We start from the raw sequence: 22,875 nt of genomic DNA on the forward strand, positions 1-22,875 counted from the left end.
TAAATGTGGTATCTCTGTAATCGTACTGACCCGGAGAATGAAGGGAACAGGTCAGTTTTATCTCATAGGGAACACTGTAAAAACACAACCTATAAAACTATATAAATTTGGTATCACTGTAATCGTACTGACCCGGAGAATGAGGGGAACAGGTCAGTTTTATCTTATAGGGAACACTGTAAAAACAAAACCCATTAAACTATATAAATGTGGTGTCACTGTAATCGTAATGACCCGGAGAATAAAGGGAACAGGACAGTTTTATCTCATAGGGAACGCTGTAAAACTAAATCCATTAAAACTATATAAATGTGGTATCCCTGTAATCGTACTGACCCAGAGAATAAAGGGAACAGGTCAGTTTTATCTCATTGGGAACGCTGTAAAAACACAACCTATAAAACTATATAAATGTGGTATCACTGTAATCGTACTGACCGGAGAATGAAGAGAACAGGTCAGTTTTATCTCATAGGGAACGCTGTAAAAACACAACCTATAAAACTATATAAATGTGGTATCTCTGTAATCGTACTGACGCGGAGAATGAAGGGAACAGGTCAGTTTTATCTCATAGGGGACCTTGTAAAAACAAACAGATTCAGGTGAAACACAGGCGCACCGCATACACTGGCCTAAATTTTGGTGTCCGCAATATAGATGATGTCCGTGTTGCATCTGATTTTTGTGCACCCATTCATTTAATTTGGGCTGTGGTCCATATTTTGTGGCCAAATATAGGACATGTTCGATTCTATTGTGGAACAGATATGATCCATGTGCGTTCGCATCATTATGTCCGTTTAAAAAATAAAATATATAGGGGGTCATTTATTAAGACTTCGGTCTTAATAACTCGTTTATCTGGCATTATGAAAAGGCCGCTCCATAACTTCTTTGCTGTCTTACATTTAGACTATATTCTACATCTAAAACAGGCATAGAAAATGGTAAATAAGATGGGCCTGACATCCTCTCCCCTTACCCGCCCATGCCATGTCCACTTTTTTATACCAGGTGTGAGCCCAATATGGGTATATTTCTGGATAATAAATGACACCCATAACATTCTATATTTGAATGCAAAATGCAGGCCGCAGTCCCAATTAAGGCAAAGGGTGCACAAAAAAAGTTATGGCACACAGATGTGTATTTTGCAGATCCACGTTTTGTGGACCGCTAAATACATACGGTCTTGTGAATGTTCCCCTAGTGAGAAGAAGGCAAAAGATGAACAAATGTACAGACAAGTAAAAAAAAAAAGTCATTCAGTAAATTGCAGGAGCCAAAAGATGTATTATGAACTAATAACCTAATATATACAGTGGAGGAAATAATTATTTGACCCCTCACTGATTTTGTAAGTTTGTCCAATGACAAAGAAATGAAAAGTCTCAGAACAGTATCATTTCAATGGTAGGTTTATTGTAACAGTGGCAGATAGCACATCAAAAGGAAAATCGAAAAAATAACTTTAAATAAAAGATAGCAACTGATTTGCATTTCATTGAGTGAAATAAGTATTTGAACCCCTACCAACCATTAAGAGTTCTGGCTCCCACAGAGTGGTTAGACACTTCTACTCAATTAGTCACCCTCATTAAGGACACCTGTCTTAACTAGTCACCTGTATAAAAGACACCTGTCCACAGAATCAATCAATCAAGCAGACTCCAAACTCTCCAACATGGGAAAGACCAAAGAGCTGTCCAAGGATGTCAGAGACAAAATTGTAGACCTGCACAAGGCTGGAATGGGCTACAAAACCATTAGCAAGAAGCTGGGAGAGAAGGTGACAACTGTTGGTGCGATTGTTCGAAAATGGAAGGAGCACAAAATGACCATCAATCGACCTCGCTCTGGGGCTCCACGCAAGATCTCACCTCGTGGGGTGTCAATGGTTCTGAGAAAGGTGAAAAAGCATCCTAGAACTACACGGGAGGAGTTAGTTAATGACCTCAAATTAGCAGGGACCACAGTCACCAAGAAAACCATTGGAAACACATTACACCGCAATGGATTAAAATCCTGCAGGGCTCGCAAGGTCCCCCTGCTCAAGAAGGCACATGTTCAGGCCCGTCTGAAGTTTGCCAATGAACACCTGAATGATTCAGAGAGTGACTGGGAGAAGGTGCTGTGGTCTGATGAGACCAAAATAGAGCTCTTTGGCATTAACTCAACTCGCTGTGTTTGGAGGAAGAAAAATGCTGCCTATGACCCCCAAAACACCGTCCCCACCGTCAAGCATGGGGGTGGAAACATTTTGCTTTGGGGGTGTTTTTCTGCTAAGGGCACAGGACAACTTATTCGCATAAACGGGAAAATGGACGGAGCCATGTATCGTGAAATCCTGAGCGACAACCTCCTTCCCTCTGCCAGGAAACTGAAAATGGGTCGTGGATGGGTGTTCCAGCACGACAATGACCCAAAACATACAGCAAAGGCAACAAAGGAGTGGCTCAAGAAGAAGCACATTAAGGTCATGGAGTGGCCTAGTCAGTCTCCGGACCTTAATCCAATCGAAAACCTATGGAGGGAGCTCAAGCTCAGAGTTGCACAGAGACAGCCTCGAAACCTTAGGGATTTAGAGATGATCTGCAAAGAGGAGTGGACCAACATTCCTCCTAAAATGTGCGCAAACTTGGTCATCAATTACAAGAAACGTTTGACCTCTGTGCTTGCAAACAAGGGGTTTTCCACCAAGTATTAAGTCTTTTTTTGTTAGAGGGTTCAAATACTTATTTCACTCAATGAAATGCAAATCAGTTGCTATCTTTTATTTAAAGTTATTTTTTCGATTTTCCTTTTGATGTGCTATCTGCCACTGTTACAATAAACCTACCATTGAAATGATACTGTTCTGAGACTTTTCATTTCTTTGTCATTGGACAAACTTACAAAATCAGTGAGGGGTCAAATAATTATTTCCTCCACTGTACATGATACCACATATAATAGACCATGTAAAGCATCAAGGATCATAGAGCACACACTTACACGATACCGTCACATTGATGGGGTCACTGGTGTTGGAGCTGACCAGGTTCTCGATGCGGCAGGTGTAGGACCCATTGTAAATCTCAGATATCGGGGTGAAGTCCAGGGATGATCCCCTGCAGGTGACATGGGGCTTGGAGCAGATCTTCTCCTTATCATGGTAGAAGGTGTACGTAGTCACAGTCTGATTCCCGTCATCACAATGAAGGGTCACATTGGTGCCATTGATGAGCTCCTGGTGTTCAGGCCTGAGAACCGGGGCATTAAGAGAAGCTAGAACAGAAGTGTATGAATGTGTAAGTGATAAGATTCATCAGAACTTGACTGCAGGAAAGCAACAGCAAAATAAGACCACAGTGATTGCTCCATTATACGGACGTCACAGAGAGGGGTCTTCCCCACACCACCCTGAGGCTGAAGAATCCTGCACACAACGGCTTCCTCCAAAAATATCAGCTAAGTATGTCAGGTGGTGATCAGCTGCTCATCGGGCTTGGGAGATTCCTTTAAAAGATTCCCATAGTCTCACTGTTCTTGAAGTAAAGAGTCCATAGTCTCACTGTTCTTACAGTAAAGAGTCCATAGTCTCACCGTTCTTACAGTAAAGAGTCCATAGTCTCACCGCTCTTACAGTAAAGAGTCCATAGTCTCACCGCTCTTACAGTAAAGAGTCCATAGTCTCACCGCTCTTACAGTATAGAGTCCATAGTCTCACCGCTCTTACAGTATAGAGTCCATAGTCTCACCGCTCTTACAGTAAAGAGTCCATAGTCTAACTGCTCTTACAGTAAAGAGTCCATAGTCTCACTGCTCTTACAGTAAAGAGTCCATAGTCTCACTGCTCTTACAGTACAGAGTCCATAGTCTCCCGCTCTTACAGTAAAGAGTCCATAGTCTCAACCACTCTTACAGTAAAGAGTCCATAGTCTCACTGCTCTTACCGTAAAGAGTCCATAGTCTCACCGCTCTTACAGTAAAGGGTCCATAGTCTCACCGCTCTTACGTAAAGTGTCCATAGTCTCACTGCTCTTACAGTAAAAAGGTCCATAGTCTCATACCGCTCTTACAGTAAAGAGGCCATAGTCAGACTGCTCTTACAGTAATAGAGTCCATAGTCTCACTGTTCTTACAGTAAGCCAAAGTCATTTCACCGTAAAGCCATAGGCTCACTGTTCCTTACCGTAAATACAGTCAATATTCCGCACTGTTCTTAACCGTAAGAGTCCATAGTATCACTGCTCTTACAGTAAGAGTCCATAGTATCACCTGCTCTTACAGTAAAGAGGCCATAGCTCACTGCTCTTACAGTATAGAGTCCCATAGTCTCACTGCTCTTACAGTAAAGAGTCCATAGTGTGACTGCTCTTACCGTAAATAGTCCATAGTCTCACTGCTCTTACAGTATAGAGTCCATAGTCTCACTTGCTCTTACAGTATAGAGTCCATAGTCTCACTGCTCTTACAGTAAAGAGTCCATAGTCTCCCTGCTCTTACAGTAAGAGTCCATAGTCTCCACTGCTCTTACAGTAAGAGTCCATAGTCTCACTGCTCTTACAGTAAGAGTCCATAGTCTCACTGCTCTTACAGTATGAGTCCATGGTCTCACTGCTCTTACAGTAAAGAGTCCATAGTCTCACTGCTCTTACAGTATAGAGTCCCAGAGTCTCACTGCTCTTACAGTAAAGAGTCCATAGTCTCACTGCTCTTACAGTAAAGAGTCCATAGTCCTCACTGCTCTACAGTAAAGAGGCCATAGTCTCACTGCTCTTACAGTATAAGAGTCCATAGTCTCACTGCTCTTACAGTAAAGAGTCCATAGTCTCACTGCTCTTACAGTAAAGAGTCCATAGTCCTCACTGCTCTTACAGTAAAGAGTCCATAGTCTCACTGCTCTTACAGTAAGAGTCCATAGTCTCACTGCTCTTACAGTAAGAGTCCATAGTCTCACTGCTCTTACAGTAAAGAGTCCATAGTCTCACTGCTCTTACAGTAAGAGTCCATAGTCTCACTGCTCTTACAGTAAGAGTCCATAGTCTCACTGCTCTTACAGTAAAGTCCATAGTCTCACTGCTCTTACAGTAAAGTCCATAGTCTCACTGCTCTTACAGTAAGAGTCCATAGTCTCACTGCTCTTACATAGAGTCCATAGTCTCACTGCTCTTACAGTAAGAGTCCATAGTCTCACTGCTCTTACAGTAAAGAGTCCATAGTCTCACTGCTCTTACAGTATAGAGTCCATAGTCTCACTGCTCTTACAGTAAGAGTCCATAGTCTCACTGCTCTTACAGTAAGAGTCCATAGTCTCACTGCTCTTACAGTAAGAGTCCATAGTCTCACTGCTCTTACAGTAAAGTCCATAGTCTCACTGCTCTTACAGTAAAGAGTCCCATAGTCTCACTGCTCTTACAGTATAGAGTCCATAGTCCTCACTGCTCTTACAGTAAAGAGTCCATAGTGCTCACTGCTCTTACAGTAAAGAGTCCATAGTCTCACTGCTCTTACAGTATAGAGTCCATAGTCTCACTGCTCTTACAGTAAAGAGTCCATAGTCTCACTGCTCTTACAGTAAAGAGTCCATAGTCTCACTGCTCTTACAGTAAGAGCATAGTCTCATTGCTCTTACAGTATTAGAGTCCATAGTCTCACTGCTCTTACAGTAAAGAGTCCATAGTCTCACTGCTCTTACAGTAAAGGCCATAGTCTCACTGCTCTTACAGTAAAGAGTCCATAGTCTCACTGCTCTTACAGTAAAGAGTCCAATAGTCTCACGGCTCTTACAGTAAAGAGTCCATAGTCTCACTGCTCTTACAGTAAAGAGTCCATAGTCTCACTGCTCTTACAGTAAAGAGTCCATAGTCCTCACTGCTCTTACAGTAAAGAGTCCATAGTCTCACTGCTCTTACAGTAAAGAGTCCCTAGTCTCACTGCTCTTACAGTAAAGAGTCCATAGTCTCACTGCTCTTACAGTAAAGAGTCCATAGTCTCACTGCTCTTACAGTAAAGAGTCCATAGCCTCACTGCTCTTACAGTAAGAGCCCATAGTCTCACTGCTCTTACAGTATAGAGTCCATAGTCTCACTGCTATTACCATAAAGAGTCCATAGTCTCACTGCTCTTACCAGTACAGAGTCCATAGTCCTCACTGCCTCTTACCGTAAAGAGTCCATAGTCTCACTGCTCTTACAGTAAAGAGTCCATAGTCTCACTGCTCTTACAGTAAGAGTCCACAGTCTCACTGCTCTTACAGTAAAGAGTCCATAGTCTCACTGGTCTTACAGTACAGAGTCCATAGTCTCACTGCTCTTACCGTAAAGAGTCCATAGTCTCACTGCTCTTACAGTAAAGAGTCCATAGTCTCACTGCTCTTACAATAAAGAGTCCATAGTCTCACTGCTCTTACAGTAAAGAGTCCACAGTCTCACTGCTCATACAGTATAGAGTCCATAGTCTCACTGCTCTTACAGTAAAGAGTCCATAGTCTCACTGCTCTTACAGTAAAGAGTCCACAGTCTCACTGCTCTTACAGTAAAGAGTCCATAGTCTCACTGCTCTTACAGTAAAGAGTCCATAGTCTCACTGCACTTACAGTAAAGAGTCCATAGTCTCACTGCTCTTACAGTAAAGAGTCCATATGTGGCGAAACCAACCTCGCCACGGTGTTTTGGAGGGGGCTGTTTGCCAGCCTCCTGCCCTGGGATTATGGTCCCTTAAGTTATTGGGCCTTAAGGCACTTGGGACGGAGCCCTCTGTCCCTGGATTGCATCCTTTGCCTTACTTGCTTGGATGAAGCACATGGTGAGAACAATAGATAGCGGCCATTGTAGCTCACAGACACTGTTCTGACTTTCCCACACGGGGCTATCTTGCCTGTATTTGGTGCACAGAGACATCATTCAGTAGTTTGAAACTACCAAACAGGGGACACGTTTACTAGTGACTATTTTCTGTATAACTTGTATATTTTCAGTGTAACTGTATCTTCCAAACTACTGAAAGGATGTGGGTGAATTTTGGACATGTGGTTCACCCAGATCCCCCAGTTCCGAGGATATATTGGTTATGAGGTTGTTGCATGTTTTAGGGTTCCTGTGATATGTTTTATAAAACTGTATTTCTCTGCCTTTGATAATTATATTCGCCCTTGTGTTCAATAATCATCACCGGCAGAGGGGAGGATTTTGTGTGGGTGTGTTTCTATTGTCCCATTGTGTGTTTAAATGGTGATGTCTGTCCTGTTGTCTCCACATGTGTATTGGCGACTTCCCTTTGTCCTGAGAGATAATTGGATTGCCCTCGGTTGTCTCTGGGGCAGAGAGGAGGAAACCATGATGCATTGTGGGGATGTGTTGTATCTGTCCTGTATTTGCAAGAACTGTATTAAAAACCAGGCTGGGTGTGCCAGCATGTCAGACCACTGCTTGACCCTGAAAACGGAGCCTTGTCTCGTCATTGGGCGGATTCCCTGTATGCTGTTGGAGACTGATTGCCAGGAATGTAAGCTGACTGTATGCTTTTCCTGTTCGTCTGCTGGCAGCTATTCGCGAGGTTCCAGTTTGGAGTGCTATTTTGTATCCAGTTCGGGGGTTTGGTGTTCTGCAGTAGCTGTGCCTGTCTCTCAGAAAGGGGCATATCGCCTAAATGGATTTTAACCCCTTGTCTGCTGAAACGGTCCGTTACAATTGGTGGCAAGCAGCGGGATCGTTCCTACAGCCAGAAGGACAGCTACAGGAGACACCATTTCTTTAGATTTTACAACTTAAGGGAAACGCATGTCTCAGAACAGCGACCCTAAAAGCACCAGGATGGAACCAGCAGTGGAGTACAGATACTCTGTTGAGGAATTTGACCATATGATGTGGTTGCGCTGAATTTCTTCGGACCCAATCCAGCTGAGAAATACGTGAAGTTCATGAGGAGTCTAGTGTTCAAGACCCTACTATACCGGGCAGAAGGTGACGGTCAGCTGCCACGTTGGGTGGACCTCCATCGGAAATTACAGTTGCGGGACAGAGGGAGCCCAGTCTCCATTCCCCAGCGGCAGGCTGAGTTACAGGGGGCAGAGGTAGTTGTTCCTGCCCCCCAGCAGCAGAGTGATATGCCGGGAAGGCAGTGTGAAATGCAGGGAGAGGAGAGCAGTGTCCTCCCTCCCCGGCGGCAGGCTGAGTTACAGGGGGCAGAGGTAGTTGTTCCTGCCCCCCAGCAGCAGCATATTCTTTTGGGAATTGGGAGCCCAGTCTCCATTGCCCAGCGGCCGTGTGATGTACAGGGAGTTGGGAGCCTATTCTCCATTCCCCAGCGGCAGGCGAAGTTACAGGGGGCAGAGACAGTCGGTCCTGTCCCCCAGCGGCAGATTGTCCAGCAGGGAATAGAGAGTCCAGTCTCCTTTCCCCAGCAGCAGGACACTGTATTGGGAGAAGAGACAGTCGGTCTCCCCCTCCAACAACCAGGCTCCAACCAGGCTTCTTCCATGATAACGCTGGCACCAGGGCAGAGTACCGCTGATACCTGCCCACAAAGCAACCTCCACTCCAAGCCAGGGAGCAACTCAGAGACCGGGAGTACCAGCTACCAATATAATCTTGGTGGATTCACTGGACAGAGACAGGCTACTAAATTCAACAGGTCCAGTATTGGGTTGTGGGTGGGCTGCCAGACTAACTCAGGTACCGACCGGCGTGAGGTCAGGTATCTGGTTAGTCTTCCCTGGGGGGGGGAGATGTGTGGCGAAACCAACCTCGCCACGGTGTTTTGGAGGGGGCTGTTTACCAGCCTCCTGCCCTGGGATTATTGTCCCTTAAGTTATTGGGTCTTAAGGCACTTGGGACGGAGCCCTCTGTCCCTGGATTGCATCCTTTGCCTTACTTGCTTGGATGAAGCACATGGTGAGAACAATAGATAGCGGCCATTTTAGCTCACAGACACTGTTCTGACTTTCCAACACGGTGCTATCTTGCCTGTATTTGGTGCACAGAGACATCATTCAGTAGTTTGAAACTACCAAACAGGGGACACATTTATTAGTGACTATTTTCTGTATAAGTTGTATATTTTCAGTGTAACTGTATCTTCCAAACTACTGAACGGATGTGGGTGAATTTTGGATATGTGGTTCACCCAGATCCCCCGGTTCCGAGGATATATTGGTTATGGGGTTATTGCATGTTTTGTGGTTCCTGTGATATGTTTTATAAAACTGTATTTCTTCTGCCTTTGAAAATTATATTCGCCAGTGTGTTCAATAATCATCACCGGCAGAGGGGAGGATTTTGTGTGGGTGTGTTTCTATTGTCCCATTGTATGTTTAAATGGTGATGTCTGTCCTGTTGTCTCCACATGTGTATTGGCGACTTCCCTTTGTCCTGAGAGATAATTGGATTGCCCTCGGTTGTCTCTGGGGCAGAGAGGAGGAAACCATGATGCATTGTGGGGATGTGTTGTATCTGTCCTGTATTTTCAACAACTGTAATAAAAACCAGGCTGGGTGTGCCAGCACGTCAGACCACTGCTTGACCCTGAACACGGAGCCTTGTCTCGTCATTGGGGGGTGATAACGGACCGTTTCAGCAGACAAGGGGTTAAAATCCGTTTAGGCGATATGCCACTTTCTGAGAGACAGGCACAGCTACTGCAGAACACCAACCTCCCGAACTGGATACAAAATAGCACTCCAAACTGGAACCTCGCGAATAGCTGCTGGCAGACGAACAGGAAAAGCATACAATCAGCTTACACTCCTTGCAATCGGTCTCTAACAGCATACAGGGAATCCCCCCAATAACGAGACATGGCTTCGTGTTGAGGGTCAGCAGTGGTCTGACGTGCTGGCACACCCAGCCTGGCTTTTATTACAGTTGTTGCAAATACAGGTCTGCCCACAGGATTTTGAAATACAACCAATCAGTAATTTACAACACATACAATGTAAATACAGCAACCAATCGTTCACGCCCCCAGAGGACCAGAAGGGAGACTGCGACACAGAACAAATACAACATATCCCCAAAATGCATCATGGTTTCCTCCTCTCTGTCCCGGAGACAACCGAAGGCAATCCAATTATCTCTCAGGACAAAGGGAGATCACCAATACACATGTGGAGACAACAGGACAGACATCACCATTTAAACACACAATGGCACACCCCCACAGCAAACACAGACATTTAACATATCCCCAGATAGCTCAAGTCTGAGTGCATATCATTAGGTGAATGGCACTCAGAATACACGAATACAATAATATTAGCTATCTGGGTACCCTCACATAACATACAATTTAACCGAACGCATAATTACATAAAATACAATTCCACAGACAGATTTAAGCTATGCGGCCGGTCTGTCTTCTCCTTTAAAGTTACTATGGGCCATAATCCTGAGGCAAGAGGCTTTTAAACAGCCCTCTCCAAAACCCAGTGGCGAGGTTGGTTTCGCCACACATCCCCTCCCCCCCCCCAGGGAAGACTAACCAGATACCTGACCTCACGCCAGTCGGTACCTGAGTTAGTCTGGCAGCCCACCCACAACCCAATACTGGACCTGTTGAATCTTAGGGCCTGGCTCTGTTCTGTATGTCCCCAGCTGTTGAGTGGGCATCTGCTACTCCTTGCTTTGTGGTTCTCCAGCTTGGAGCTGTAGGTACTCGGTGGGCAGAGGCCGACTGCGCTCTGCCCAGATGCCAGCTCTTCCACTGGGGATGCCTGTGGGAAGTCAGTCTCTGGACAAGAGGATAGGGGAGGGCAGAGGCCGACTGCGCTCTGCCCTGATGCCAGCTCTTCTGCTGGCGTGAGGGGAGTACAAGCCAGTCCTGTAACAAGGGGGTCGGTGGAGCAGAGGCTAGCGGCTCTCTGCCCTGATGCCAGCTCTTCCACTGGGAAGGGATCAGTGGGTATTGAAGGCTCATCCCCTGCCCCCAGAACTCGGTTGAGAAGTAGCTGGGAAGGGGAGGGCTCGCTTACCTCCTCCTCCTGGTATCTCTGCGGAGATGGCTGGAGATCTAGTTGTTTGAGGGGGAGACCGACTGTCTCCTCTTTGGCTAAACAGCCTTGTTGCTGGGGGACAGGACCGACTGTCCCTACCCCCTGTGCTGTGATTGCATAGACCACGGCCCCATCTGCATAGTTGTGGGGCTTACTGTCTCCCCCTGGTGCGTTAAGCTGCCGCTGGGGAAAGGAGACTAGGCTCCCAGTTCCCAACAAATCCTTCTGTTGCTGGGGGACAGGACCGACTGTCTCTGCCCCCTGTAACTCCGCCTGCCGCTGGGGAATGGAGACTGGGCTTCCAATTCCCTGCAGGACCTGTGGAGAGACCTCGGTCCCATCTCTACCGGCCACCTGGGGTCCTTCCCAGTAACGCTCTACAATATCTGCCCAGCTGAATGGGTCTGGATCTGGGTCTGTCACTTTACTGTCCTGCTGAGCCTTCCCAATGGAGTGGAAGAGATCTCGGTAGTCCTGCTCCAGTTCCCACTCCAGGGTTGCTAGGTGAGCCAGGTCTTGCTCTACCTCATGGGGGTCATCCCACTCATGCCTAGCCTTCCTCTCATAGAAAATGTCCTGAAGTCTAGACTGTGCAGGGCTCCCGAAGTCAGGCTCTGCAAAGGACTCCCATAACAAACCAGGACCATCAAACTCCTCTCCCTCTGGCTTGTCATGCTCAGCTGTCCAGGGTATATACTGTGCCATTAACCACCAGAGCGCCTGGTAGGCATCCTCCAGCCATAGCTCCTGCCATACCCGGTGCTCTAGTTCCTTCACCCATTCCTCCAGGGGCTGCTCTCCCAGGAAGGGCATCCACAGGGCCACTTGCTTCTGCAACCGCTGCTCTTCACTGGGGAGACTCTCACCCCGCTGGTATTGTACATTATCCAGGGCCTGGTACCAGATGCCTTTCCTTAATGCATCCCGGCCATCCAGGTCCTCCTCCTCGTATACCACTGCTGGTTCCATCCTGTTGCTTTTAGTGTCGCTGTACTGGGACATGCGTTGCCCTTAAATTGTAGAATCCACAGAAATGGTGTCTCCTGTAGCTGTCCTTCTGGCTGTAGGAACGATCCCGCTGCTTGCCACCAATGTAATGGTCCGTTTCTGCAGACAAGGGGTTGAAATCCGTTTAGGCGATATGCCCCTTTCTGAGAGACAGGCACAGCTACTGCAGAACACCAACCTCCCGAACTGGATACAAAATAGCACTCCAAACTGGAACCTCGCGAATAGCTGCTGGCAGACGACCAGGAAAAGCGTATCAGTCAGCTTACACTCCTGGCAATCAGTCTCCTAACAGCATACAGGGAATCCCCCCAATGACGAGACAAGGCTCCGTGTTGAGGGTCAGCAGTGGTCTGACGTGCTGGCACACCCAGCCTGGTTTTTATTACAGTTGTTGCAAATACAGGTCCGGCCACAGGATTTTGAAATACAACCAATCAGTAATTTACAACACATACAATGTAAATACAGCAACCAATCGTTCACGCCCCCAGAGGACCAGAAGGGAGACTGCGACACAGGACAGATACAACACATCCCCACAATGCATCATGGTTTCCTCCTCTCTGTCCCGGAGACAACCAAAGGCAATCCAATTATCTCTCAGGACAAAGGGAGATCACCAATACACATGTGGAGACAACAGGACAGACATCACCATTTAAACACACAATGGCACACCCCCACAGCAACCACAGACATTTAACATATCCCCAGATAGCTCAAGTCTGAGTGCATATCATTAGGTGAATGGCACTCAGAATACACAAATACAATAATATTAGCTATCTGGGTGCCCTCACATAACATACAATTTAACCGAACGCATAATAACATAAAATACAATTCCACAGACAGATTTAAGCTGTGCGGCCGGTCTGTCTTCTCCTTTAAAGTTACTATCGGCCATAATCCTGAGGCAAGAGGCTTTTAAACAGCCCTCTCCAAAACCCAGTGGCGAGGTTGGTTTCCCCACAGGGGGATTCCCTGTATGCTGTTGGAGACTGATTGCCAGGAGTGTAAGCTGATTGTATGCTTTTCCTGTTCGTCTGCTGGCAGCTATTCGCGAGGTTCCAGTTTGGAGTGCTATTTTGTATCCAGTTCGGGAGTTTGGTGTTCTGCAGTAGCTGTGTCTGTCTCTCAGAAATGGGCATATCGCCTAAACGGATTTTAACCCCTTGGCTGATGAAACGGTCCGTTACACCATAGTCTCACTGCTCTTACAGTATAGAGTCCATAGTCTCACTGCTCTTACAGTATAGAGTCCATAGTCTCACTGCTCTTACAATAAAGAGTCCATAGTCTCACTGCTCTTACAGTACAGAGTCCATAGTCTCACTGCTCCTACAGTACAGAGTCCATAGTCTCACTGCTCTTACAGTAAAGAGTACATAGTCTCACTGTTCTTACAGTAAAGAGTCCATAGTCTCACTGCTCTTAAAGTAGAGTCCATAGTCTCACTGCTCTTACAGTAAAGAGTCCATAGTCTCACTGCTCTAACAGTAAAGAGTCCATAGTCTCACTGCTCTTACAGTAAAGAGTCCTCAGTCTCACTGCTCTTACAGTAAAGAGTCCATAGTCTCACTGCTCTTACAGTAAAAAGTCTATAGTCTCACTGCTCTTACAGTAAAGAGTCCATAGTCTCACTGCTCTTACCGTAAAGAGTCCATAGTCTCACTGCTCTTACAGTAAATAGTTTATAGTCTCACTGCTCTTACAGTAAAGAGTCCATAGTCTCACTACTTTTACAGTAAAGAGTCCATAGTTTCACTGCTCTTACAGTATAGAGTCCACAGTCTCACTGCCCTTACAGTAAAGAGTCCATAGTCTCACTCCTCTTACAGTAAAGAGTCCATAGTCTCACTGATCTTACAATAAAGTCCATAGTTTTACTGCTCTTACAGTAAATAATCCTTCTCCATGTTTGTGTAACAACCTTCTTTCTTCTTGATGCATTGGGTGTCCCCTCGTCACAGTCCTGTGTATAAAAAGATATTGGGGTTGTTTTTTAATTTTCTAACCCTAATCTCCTCTCGCCTCATCTACTGTAACCCATTGTAGGCCTCTGCCCTGTTATCAGTCCTGGCTCCTCGTCAGGTCACTAGAAGGGAGGGGATCTTTTTGCATACTGCGTTACTAATCCCCTCTTCTCGTGGAAGAATTTACATTAGTTTCCTGTTTCTTCTGCAATAACATTCAAATCTCTATTACTCATTTACAAAGTTCTGATTATCTCATGAGTTACCGTCCCGCATCTGGCACCACTTATCTCCAAGGGAACCACATAATGGCCAGCTCAGGACTCCTCATTTGCTGCCCCTTTACACTCAGTGGTATATTGACGATACCCAGGGTGGAGCAGCAATATCACTGTCAAGCGTCTAGGAAAATAAGTCTAAAAGAGACCTCAGCTCTCCTACCAGTGCTCACCTGGTGTCCAGTAATTGCCATTGACCTGAAGTGTTCATTATTTCATGTGAAAACTGCACCTGGTCGTGTTCTAGTTCTTCACTATACAGAAACCTACCAAATATGAGTGGTCACACACTTTAGACAGCTGTCAGCTAAATACTCATCCAGTTGACAGTCACTCCACCCACCTCATACACATGGACACTGGGCTCAGCTGAGGATGTTTGTGTTGACAACATGGAGAGGGAAATAGGCTTTCTCAAGACTTCTCTTTCTCCTTCAGACTCCACTGTCCTCTCAAGACCTATCTGTCCACTTCAGACCCATATTTCCCATCAGGTTCCTATCTCCTCTCCAGGTTTTTCTCTCTCCTCCAGACCTCTCTGTACTTCTCCAGACCCCTCTCTCCCCTCCAGACCCCTCTCTCTTCTCTACACCCCTCTCTCTTCTCCAGACCTCTCTCTCCTCCAGACTCCTCTGTCATTCTTCTGACCTTTTTGTCTCCTCCAGACCACTCTGTCCCCTCCATAACACTCTGTAATTTCCCAGACCCCTATGTCCCCTCCAGACCCCTCTGTCCTCATCAGACTCCTCTGCCCACTCCAGACATCTCTGCCCCCCCCCCCACACGACTCCTCTGTCACTTTCTAGATCCCTCTGTCTCTTCTAGACCCTGTGTACTTGTCTAAACTACTCTGTCCACTCTAGACCTTTCTGTCCTCTCCAGACACCGCTATCTCCTACAGGTTCCTCTGACACCTCTATTCTGTTATCCTCCAAGCTCCTGTGTCCCCTTCCTGGCTCCTCTCACCCAATTTCAGACTCCTCTGGCCCCTCCTGTCCAGGCCCCTTTTCCTCTTCTGGAATCCTTTCCATCCTTCAGACCCCTCTTCTTTCCCTCCAGACCCCTCTCTCATCCTCTGGACTCGTCTGATCTCCTCCAAACTAGTCTGTTCTCCTCCAGATTCCCCCAGATTCCTCTGATCTCCTCCAGACCCATCTGTCCCCTTCCAGACTTCTCTGTCCATTCCATAACACTCTGTAATTTTCCAGACCCCTTTCTCTCCTCCAGACCCCTCTGTCCTCATCAGACTCCTCTGCCCACTCCAGACATCTCTGCCCCCCCCCCCACACGACTCCTCTGTCACCTTCTAGATACCTCTGTCTCTTCTAGACCCTCTGTACTTGTCTAAACTACTCGGTCCACTCCAGACCTTTCTGTCCTCTCCAGACACCTCTATCTCCTACAGGTTCCTCTGACACCTCTATTCTGTTCTCCTCCAAGCTCTTGTGTCCCCTTCCTGGCTCCTCTCACCCCATTTCAGACTCCTCTGGCCCCTGCTGTCCAGGCCCCTTTTCCTCTTCTGGAATGCTTTCCATCCTTCAGACCCCTCTTCTTTCCCTCCAGAACCCTCTGTCATCCTCTGGACTTGTCTGATCTCCTCCAAACTAGTCTGTTCTCCTCCAGACTCCCCCAGATTCCTCTGATCTCCTCCAGACCCATCTGTCCTCTTCCAGACTTCTCTGCCCCCTCCAGACTCCTCTGTCCTCTCTAGACTCCTGTTTGCTCCACACCCCTCATCATTATCATGTAAGTTCTCTGCGGCCCTGTTACTGTACCTGATAAGTGACTGCTGATTTCAGTGGCCTCTCTCCAGTTTATATTGTCCTGGTGAGGGCAACATGAGTATGTGGCCGGCTTTCTCTAATTTGTATTGAGAATAACGGACTGGGCCAGTGGATGCTGATGTGCCCCTGCAGATCGTCCCCTCTTATGGACGCCTTACTGTGAGTGCCCCCTGATACCACACTTCATGTTTTAATTGAAACAGGTTGAACCAAAACCTGCATTGAAGGCTCGGCGCCACTCTTGTGTGCAGGCGGTGCCAGGTACTGCAGCCCAACCCATCTTCTGCACTAGATTGAGCTGCAGTACCATACACCTTCTGGGTAAGGGTGGCTCTGTGTGACCCCTTTAGGAATCTGACTTACGGTAGACCCTGAGCTGGTAGTGCTGGACCTTCAGGGCTTCTCCGGTCCTGTTTACAGACAGGGTGTAGTCCCCCTCGTATTCCTCTGTGAGATCGCACAGCTTCAGGGATCCATTTACATAGATGTCATACTTTTTAAATAACTGATGGAAGCATTCGGGAGACGAGTTGTAAGCGACTTGTACAATGAGATTGTCCCCAAATCTCCATGTTATTTCCAGAGTTGTCAGACTCTCCACAGACACATTAAAGAAAGCCGCCCCCCCGAGGACTCCGTTCACCACCGAGGCAGCGCCTGCAATGGACACGGGTAACATGAGGTCCAGTGATTAGTCATTTCATATCAGCCAGAAACATTCCTTTAATCTGACATCTCATAATCCGCAAATTCAGTCCCCAACAAAAAAATGTAAAATGTAATATTATCTGTATATTGCGTATTATTATCTGTATATAGTGTATTATTATATAGTGAGTATTATTATCGGTATATGTAGTGTATTATCTGTATATGTGGTGTACGGTCTGTATACTGTATATGTAGTGTATTATCTGTATATGTGGTGTACGGTCTGTGTACTGTATATGTAGTGTATTATCTATATACTGTATATGTAGTGTATTATCTATATACTGTATATGTAGTGTATTATCTATATACTGTATATGTAGTGTACGGTCTGTGTACTGTATATGTAGTGTATTATCTATATACTGTATATGTAGTGTACGGTCTGTATACTGTATACGTAGTGAATTATCTATATACTGTATATGTAGTGTATTTTCTGTATATGTGGTGTATTATCTGTATATGTAGTGTATTTTCTGTATATGTGGTGTACGGTCTGTGTACTGTATATGTAGTGTACGGTCTGTATACTGTATACGTAGTGTATTATCCATATACTGTATATGTAGTGTATTTTCTGTATATGTAGTGTACGGTCTATACTGTATATGTAGTGTATTATCTATATACTGTATATGTAGTGTATTTTCTGTATATGTGGTGTATGGTCTGTGTACTGTATATGTAGTGTACGGTCTGTATACTGTATACGTAGTGTATTATCCATATACTGTATATGTACTGTATATGTAGTGTATATGTAGTGTATTTTCTGTTTATGTGGTGTACGGTCTGTATACTGTATATGTAGTGTATTTTCTGTATATGTAGTGTACGGTCTGTGTACTGTATATGTAGTGTATTTTCTGTATATGTAGTGTACGGTCTATACTGTATATGTAGTGTATTATCTGTATAATGTATATGTGGTGTACGGTCTGTATACTGTATATGTAGTGTATTTTCTGTATATGTAGTGTACGGTCTGTGTACTGTATATGTAGTGTATGGTCTGTGTACTGTATATGTAGTGTACGGTCTGTGTACTGTATATGTAGTGTATTTTCTGTATATGTAGTGTACTGTCTGTATACTGTATATGTAGTGTATTTTCTGTATATGTAGTGTATGGTCTGTGTACTGTATATGTAGTGTACTGTCTGTATACTGTATATGTAGTGTATTTTCTGTATATGTAGTGTACGGTCTGTGTACTGTATATGTAGTGTATTTTCTGTATATGTAGTGTACTGTCTGTATACTGTATATGTAGTGTATTTTCTGTATATGTAGTGTACGGTCTGTGTACTGTATATGTAGTGTATTTTCTGTATATGTGGTGTACGGTCTATATACTGTATATGTAGTGTATTTTCTGTATATGTGGTGTATTATCTGTATATGTAGTGTATTTTCTGTATATGTGGTGTACGGTCTGTGTACTGTATATGTAGTGTATTTTCTGTATATGTAGTGTACGGTCTATATACTGTATATGTAGTGTATTATCTGTATATGTAGTGTACGGTCTGTGTACTGTATATGTAGTGTATTATCTGTATACTGTATATGTAGTGTATTATCTGTATATGTAGTGTATTTTCTGTATATGTGGTGTACGGTCTGTATACTGTATATGTAGTGTATTTTCTGTATATGTAGTGTACGGTCTATATACTGTATATGTAGTGTATTATCTGTATATGTAGTGTACGGTCTGTGTACTGTATATGTAGTGTATTTTCTGTATATGTAGTGTACGGTCTGTGTACTGTATATGTAGTGTATTATCTGTATATGTAGTGTACGGTCTGTGTACTGTATATGTAGTGTATTTTCTGTATATGTAGTGTATGGTCTATATACTGTATATGTAGTGTATTTTCTGTATATGTAGTGTACGGTCTGAGTACTGTATATGTAGTGTATATGTAGTGTATTTTCTGTATATGTAGTGTACGGTCTATATACTGTATATGTAGTGTATTTTCTGTATATGTAGTGTACGGTCTGAGTACTGTATATGTAGTGTATAGGTAGTGTATTTTCTGTATATGTAGTGTACGGTCTGTGTACTGTATATGTAGTGTACGGTCTGTGTACTGTATATGTAGTGTATTTTCTGTATATGTGGTGTACGGTCTGTGTACTGTATATGTAATGTATTTTCTGTATATGTGGTGTACGGTCTGTGTACTGTATATGTAGTGTATTATCTGTATATGTAGTGTACGGTCTGTGTACTGTATATGTAGTGTATTTTCTGTATATGTAGTGTATGGTCTATATACTGTATATGTAGTGTATTTTCTGTATATGTAGTGTACGGTCTGAGTACTGTATATGTAGTGTATATGTAGTGTATTTTCTGTATATGTAGTGTACGGTCTATATACTGTATATGTAGTGTATTTTCTGTATATGTAGTGTACGGTCTGAGTACTGTATATGTAGTGTATATGTAGTGTATTTTCTGTATATGTAGTGTACGGTCTATATACTGTATATGTAGTGTATTTTCTGTATATGTAGTGTACGGTCTGTGTACTGTATATGTAGTGTACGGTCTGTGTACTGTATATGTAATGTATTTTCTGTATATGTGGTGTACGGTCTGTGTACTGTATATGTAATGTATTTTCTGTATATGTAGTGTACGGTCTATATACTGTATATGTAGTGTATTTTCTGTATATGTAGTGTACGGTCTGTGTACTGTATATGTAGTGTACGGTCTGTGTACTGTATATGTAATGTATTTTCTGTATATGTGGTGTACGGTCTGTGTACTGTATATGTAATGTATTTTCTGTATATGTAGTGTACGGTCTGTGTACTGTATATGTAGTGTATTTTCTGTATATGTAGTGTACGGTCTGTGTACTGTATATGTAGTGTATTTTCTGTATATGTGGTGTACGGTCTGTGTACTGTATATGTAGTGTACGGTCTGTATATGTGGTGTACAGTCTGTATATGTAGTGTACGGTCTATATACTGTATATGTAGTGTACGGTCTGTATACTGTATATGTAGTGTATGGTCTATATACTGTACATGTAGTGTATTTTCTGTATATGTAGTGTACGGTCTGTGTACTGTATATGTAGTGTATTTTCTGTATATGTAGTGTATGGTCTATATACTGTATATGTAGTGTATTTTCTGTATATGTAGTGTACGGTCTGTGTACTGTATATGTAGTGTATATGTAGTGTATTTTCTGTATATGTAGTGTACGGTCTGTGTACTGTATATGTAGTGTACGGTCTGTGTACTGTATATGTAGTGTACGGTCTGTGTACTGTATATGTAGTGTATTTTATGTATATGTAGTGTACGGTCTGTATACTGTATATGTAGTGTATTTTCTGTATATGTAGTGTACGGTCTGTGTACTGTATATGTAGTGTATTTTCTGTATATGTAGTGTACGGTCTGTGTACTGTATATGTAGTGTATATGTAGTGTATTTTCTGTATATGTAGTGTACGGTCTATATACTGTATATGTAATGTATTTTCTGTATATGTAGTGTACGGTCTGTGTACTGTATATGTAGTGTACGGTCTGTGTACTGTATATGTAGTGTATTTTCTGTATATGTGGTGTACGGTCTGTGTACTGTATATGTAGTGTATTTTCTGTATATGTAGTGTACGGTCTGTGTACTGTATATGTAGTGTACGGTCTGTATACTGTATATGTAGTGTATTTTCTGTATATGTGGTGTACGGTCTGTGTACTGTATATGTAGTGTATTTTCTGTATATGTAGTGTACGGTCTGTATGCTGTATATGTAGTGTACGGTCTGTATGCTGTATATGTAGTGTACGGTCTGTGTACTGTATATGTAGTGTATTTTCTGTATATGTAGTGTACGGTCTGTGTACTGTATATGTAGTGTATTTTCTGTATATGTGGTGTACGGTCTGTGTACTGTATATGTAGTGTACGGTCTGTATACTGTATATGTAGTGTACGGTCTGTATACTGTATATGTAGTGTACGGTCTGTGTACTGTATATGTAGTGTACGGTCTATATACTGTATATGTAGTGTACGGTCTGTATACTGTATATGTAGTGTATGGTCTATATACTGTACATGTAGTGTATTTTCTGTATATGTAGTGTACGGTCTGTGTACTGTATATGTAGTGTATTTTCTGTATATGTAGTGTACGGTCTGTGTACTGTATATGTAGTGTATTTTCTGTATATGTAATGTATGGTCTGTGTACTGTATATGTAATGTATTATCTGTATATGTGGTGTACGGTCTATATACTGTATATGTGGTGTACGGTCTGTGTACTGTATATGTAGTGTACGGTCTGTGTACTGTATATGTAGTGTACAGTCTGTATACTGTATATGTAGTGTATTTTCTGTATATGTGGTATACGGTCTGTGTACCTTATATGCCGTGTATGGGTCGTACTCACAGTTGACTTGCAGGTAATAAACGACTTCCCGAAGTGTGAGTCCGATCAGGTCCAGGACAGTCACGGTGTATGTTCCGGTGTCCTTCTCGTTGAGGTTCTCCAGCCTCAGGGACCCATTGCTGAGGACTTCACACCTGTCCTTGTAGCTGGGACTGCAGGTCGGCTCAGCACAAGGTCTCATTACCACAATAGCATCAATGGAATCCTTAGTCATCCAGATGACCTCCTGATCGGCCGGAGTGTGAATGTCCAGACTGAAGAGCACGGATCCTCCGACAGTGCCGTCCACCTGCTCAGCGAGCGTCACAGGACCTGTCCTCAGAAAGAGGAGCAATAATAATAAGCTGAATAGTAATAGTAATTCTAATAATGAGAAACAGAATAATAACAATAGTAAAAATAATAATAAGCTGAATAATAATAGGAATTCTAATAATGAGAAACAGAATAATAACAATAGTAAAAATAATAATAAATTTATAGTAAATAATATAGAAAAAATCATAATGATGATAATGATAAGTATAATAATAACCCTAAGCATAGTACTAATGAGGTCATATCTCACCTGAATGTAGTGAGAATATCGTCCCCCAGGCGGGCAGCAGCAGCAGCAGCAGAGGGGGGCGATCCATCCGGATATTCTGCGTGCAGCCCCTGAAATCACCTGCAGGATATTATCTCCGGTCCAGTCATCTCCAGGTTTTATACCTGCCGGTTATTTATTAATCTGGCTGGTCCTCTTTGGACTCTCTTCTGCCTCCTATTGGTCTCATTCAGTAGTGACACGGATGTGATATCATCCAGTTTATAATGTAGACTATGAGATGATGAAGTATTCACCGCCCGGGCAGATTGGGTTCTGTGTTTGCAAACACGTATCGGAGAGCGGAGATGACCCGGCAACAAGAGACAGACGTAACTGTTCTATGTTTGAGGATTAGAAGTCAGACCAATACCACGAATTACCACGAATATACAAGAAAACCACAAAAATCTGTAAAAATGATCGGCCAAAGACTTTATTACGTCACCATCTAAATGGCCAGAAATAAAGAACTACATAACAATCAGTAATTCATAACTTTCAAAACAGTCAATAATAAGTAATGTAAGAGCAATGGTGACAATGTATCATGGAAAAGACGATTATCAGGAAGGAAGCCATAGATCCCCTCAACCGCCTGCTCGTCAGTGGAGGAGACCATTACATTTACCTGCAGCAATTAATAATATATTATTAACTTATACACTATACTGTAATTACTGTACTGACTGTACAGACATTCTCATCACTTATATATCACTGACATATTCCACAGCGCTGTACAGACATTCTCATCACTTATATATCACTGACATATTCCACAGCGCTGTACAGACATTCTCATCACTTATATATCGCTGACATATTCCACAGCGCTGTACAGACATTCTCATCACTTATATATCACTGACATATTCCACAGAGCTGTACAGACATTCTCATCACTTATATATCGCTGACATATTCCACAGCGCTGTACAGACATTCTCATCACTTATCACTGACATATTCCCCAGCGCTGTACAGACATTCTCATCACTTATATATCACTGACATATTCCACAGCGCTGTACAGACATTCCCATCACTTATATATCACTGACATATTCACAGCGCTGTACAGACATTCTCATCACTTATAT

The 22,875-nt window shown here is 43.7% G+C and overlaps 1 protein-coding gene across 1 annotated transcript in view; it reads right to left on the reverse strand.

Annotated features, from left to right (window-relative positions):
* Window positions 1-22,549, reverse strand: part of LOC122923656 (carcinoembryonic antigen-related cell adhesion molecule 1-like) — a 79,031-nt gene extending 56,482 nt beyond the window's left edge. Inside the window, exons 1-4 of the mRNA XM_044274511.1 lie at window positions 21,755-22,549; window positions 21,187-21,498; window positions 16,388-16,681; window positions 2,998-3,270 (exon numbers count right to left, since the gene is read on the reverse strand). Of these exons, the coding sequence (XP_044130446.1) occupies window positions 2,998-3,270; window positions 16,388-16,681; window positions 21,187-21,498; window positions 21,755-21,821 (946 nt within the window). The 5' untranslated portion in view covers window positions 21,822-22,549. The remainder of the gene's footprint in view (window positions 1-2,997; window positions 3,271-16,387; window positions 16,682-21,186; window positions 21,499-21,754) is intronic.
* Window positions 22,550-22,875: the final 326 nt, after the last annotated feature.

This window comes from Bufo gargarizans, unplaced genomic scaffold (genome assembly GCF_014858855.1).
Source record: "Bufo gargarizans isolate SCDJY-AF-19 unplaced genomic scaffold, ASM1485885v1 original_scaffold_1791_pilon, whole genome shotgun sequence".
Classification (NCBI taxonomy): domain Eukaryota; kingdom Metazoa; phylum Chordata; class Amphibia; order Anura; family Bufonidae; genus Bufo; species Bufo gargarizans.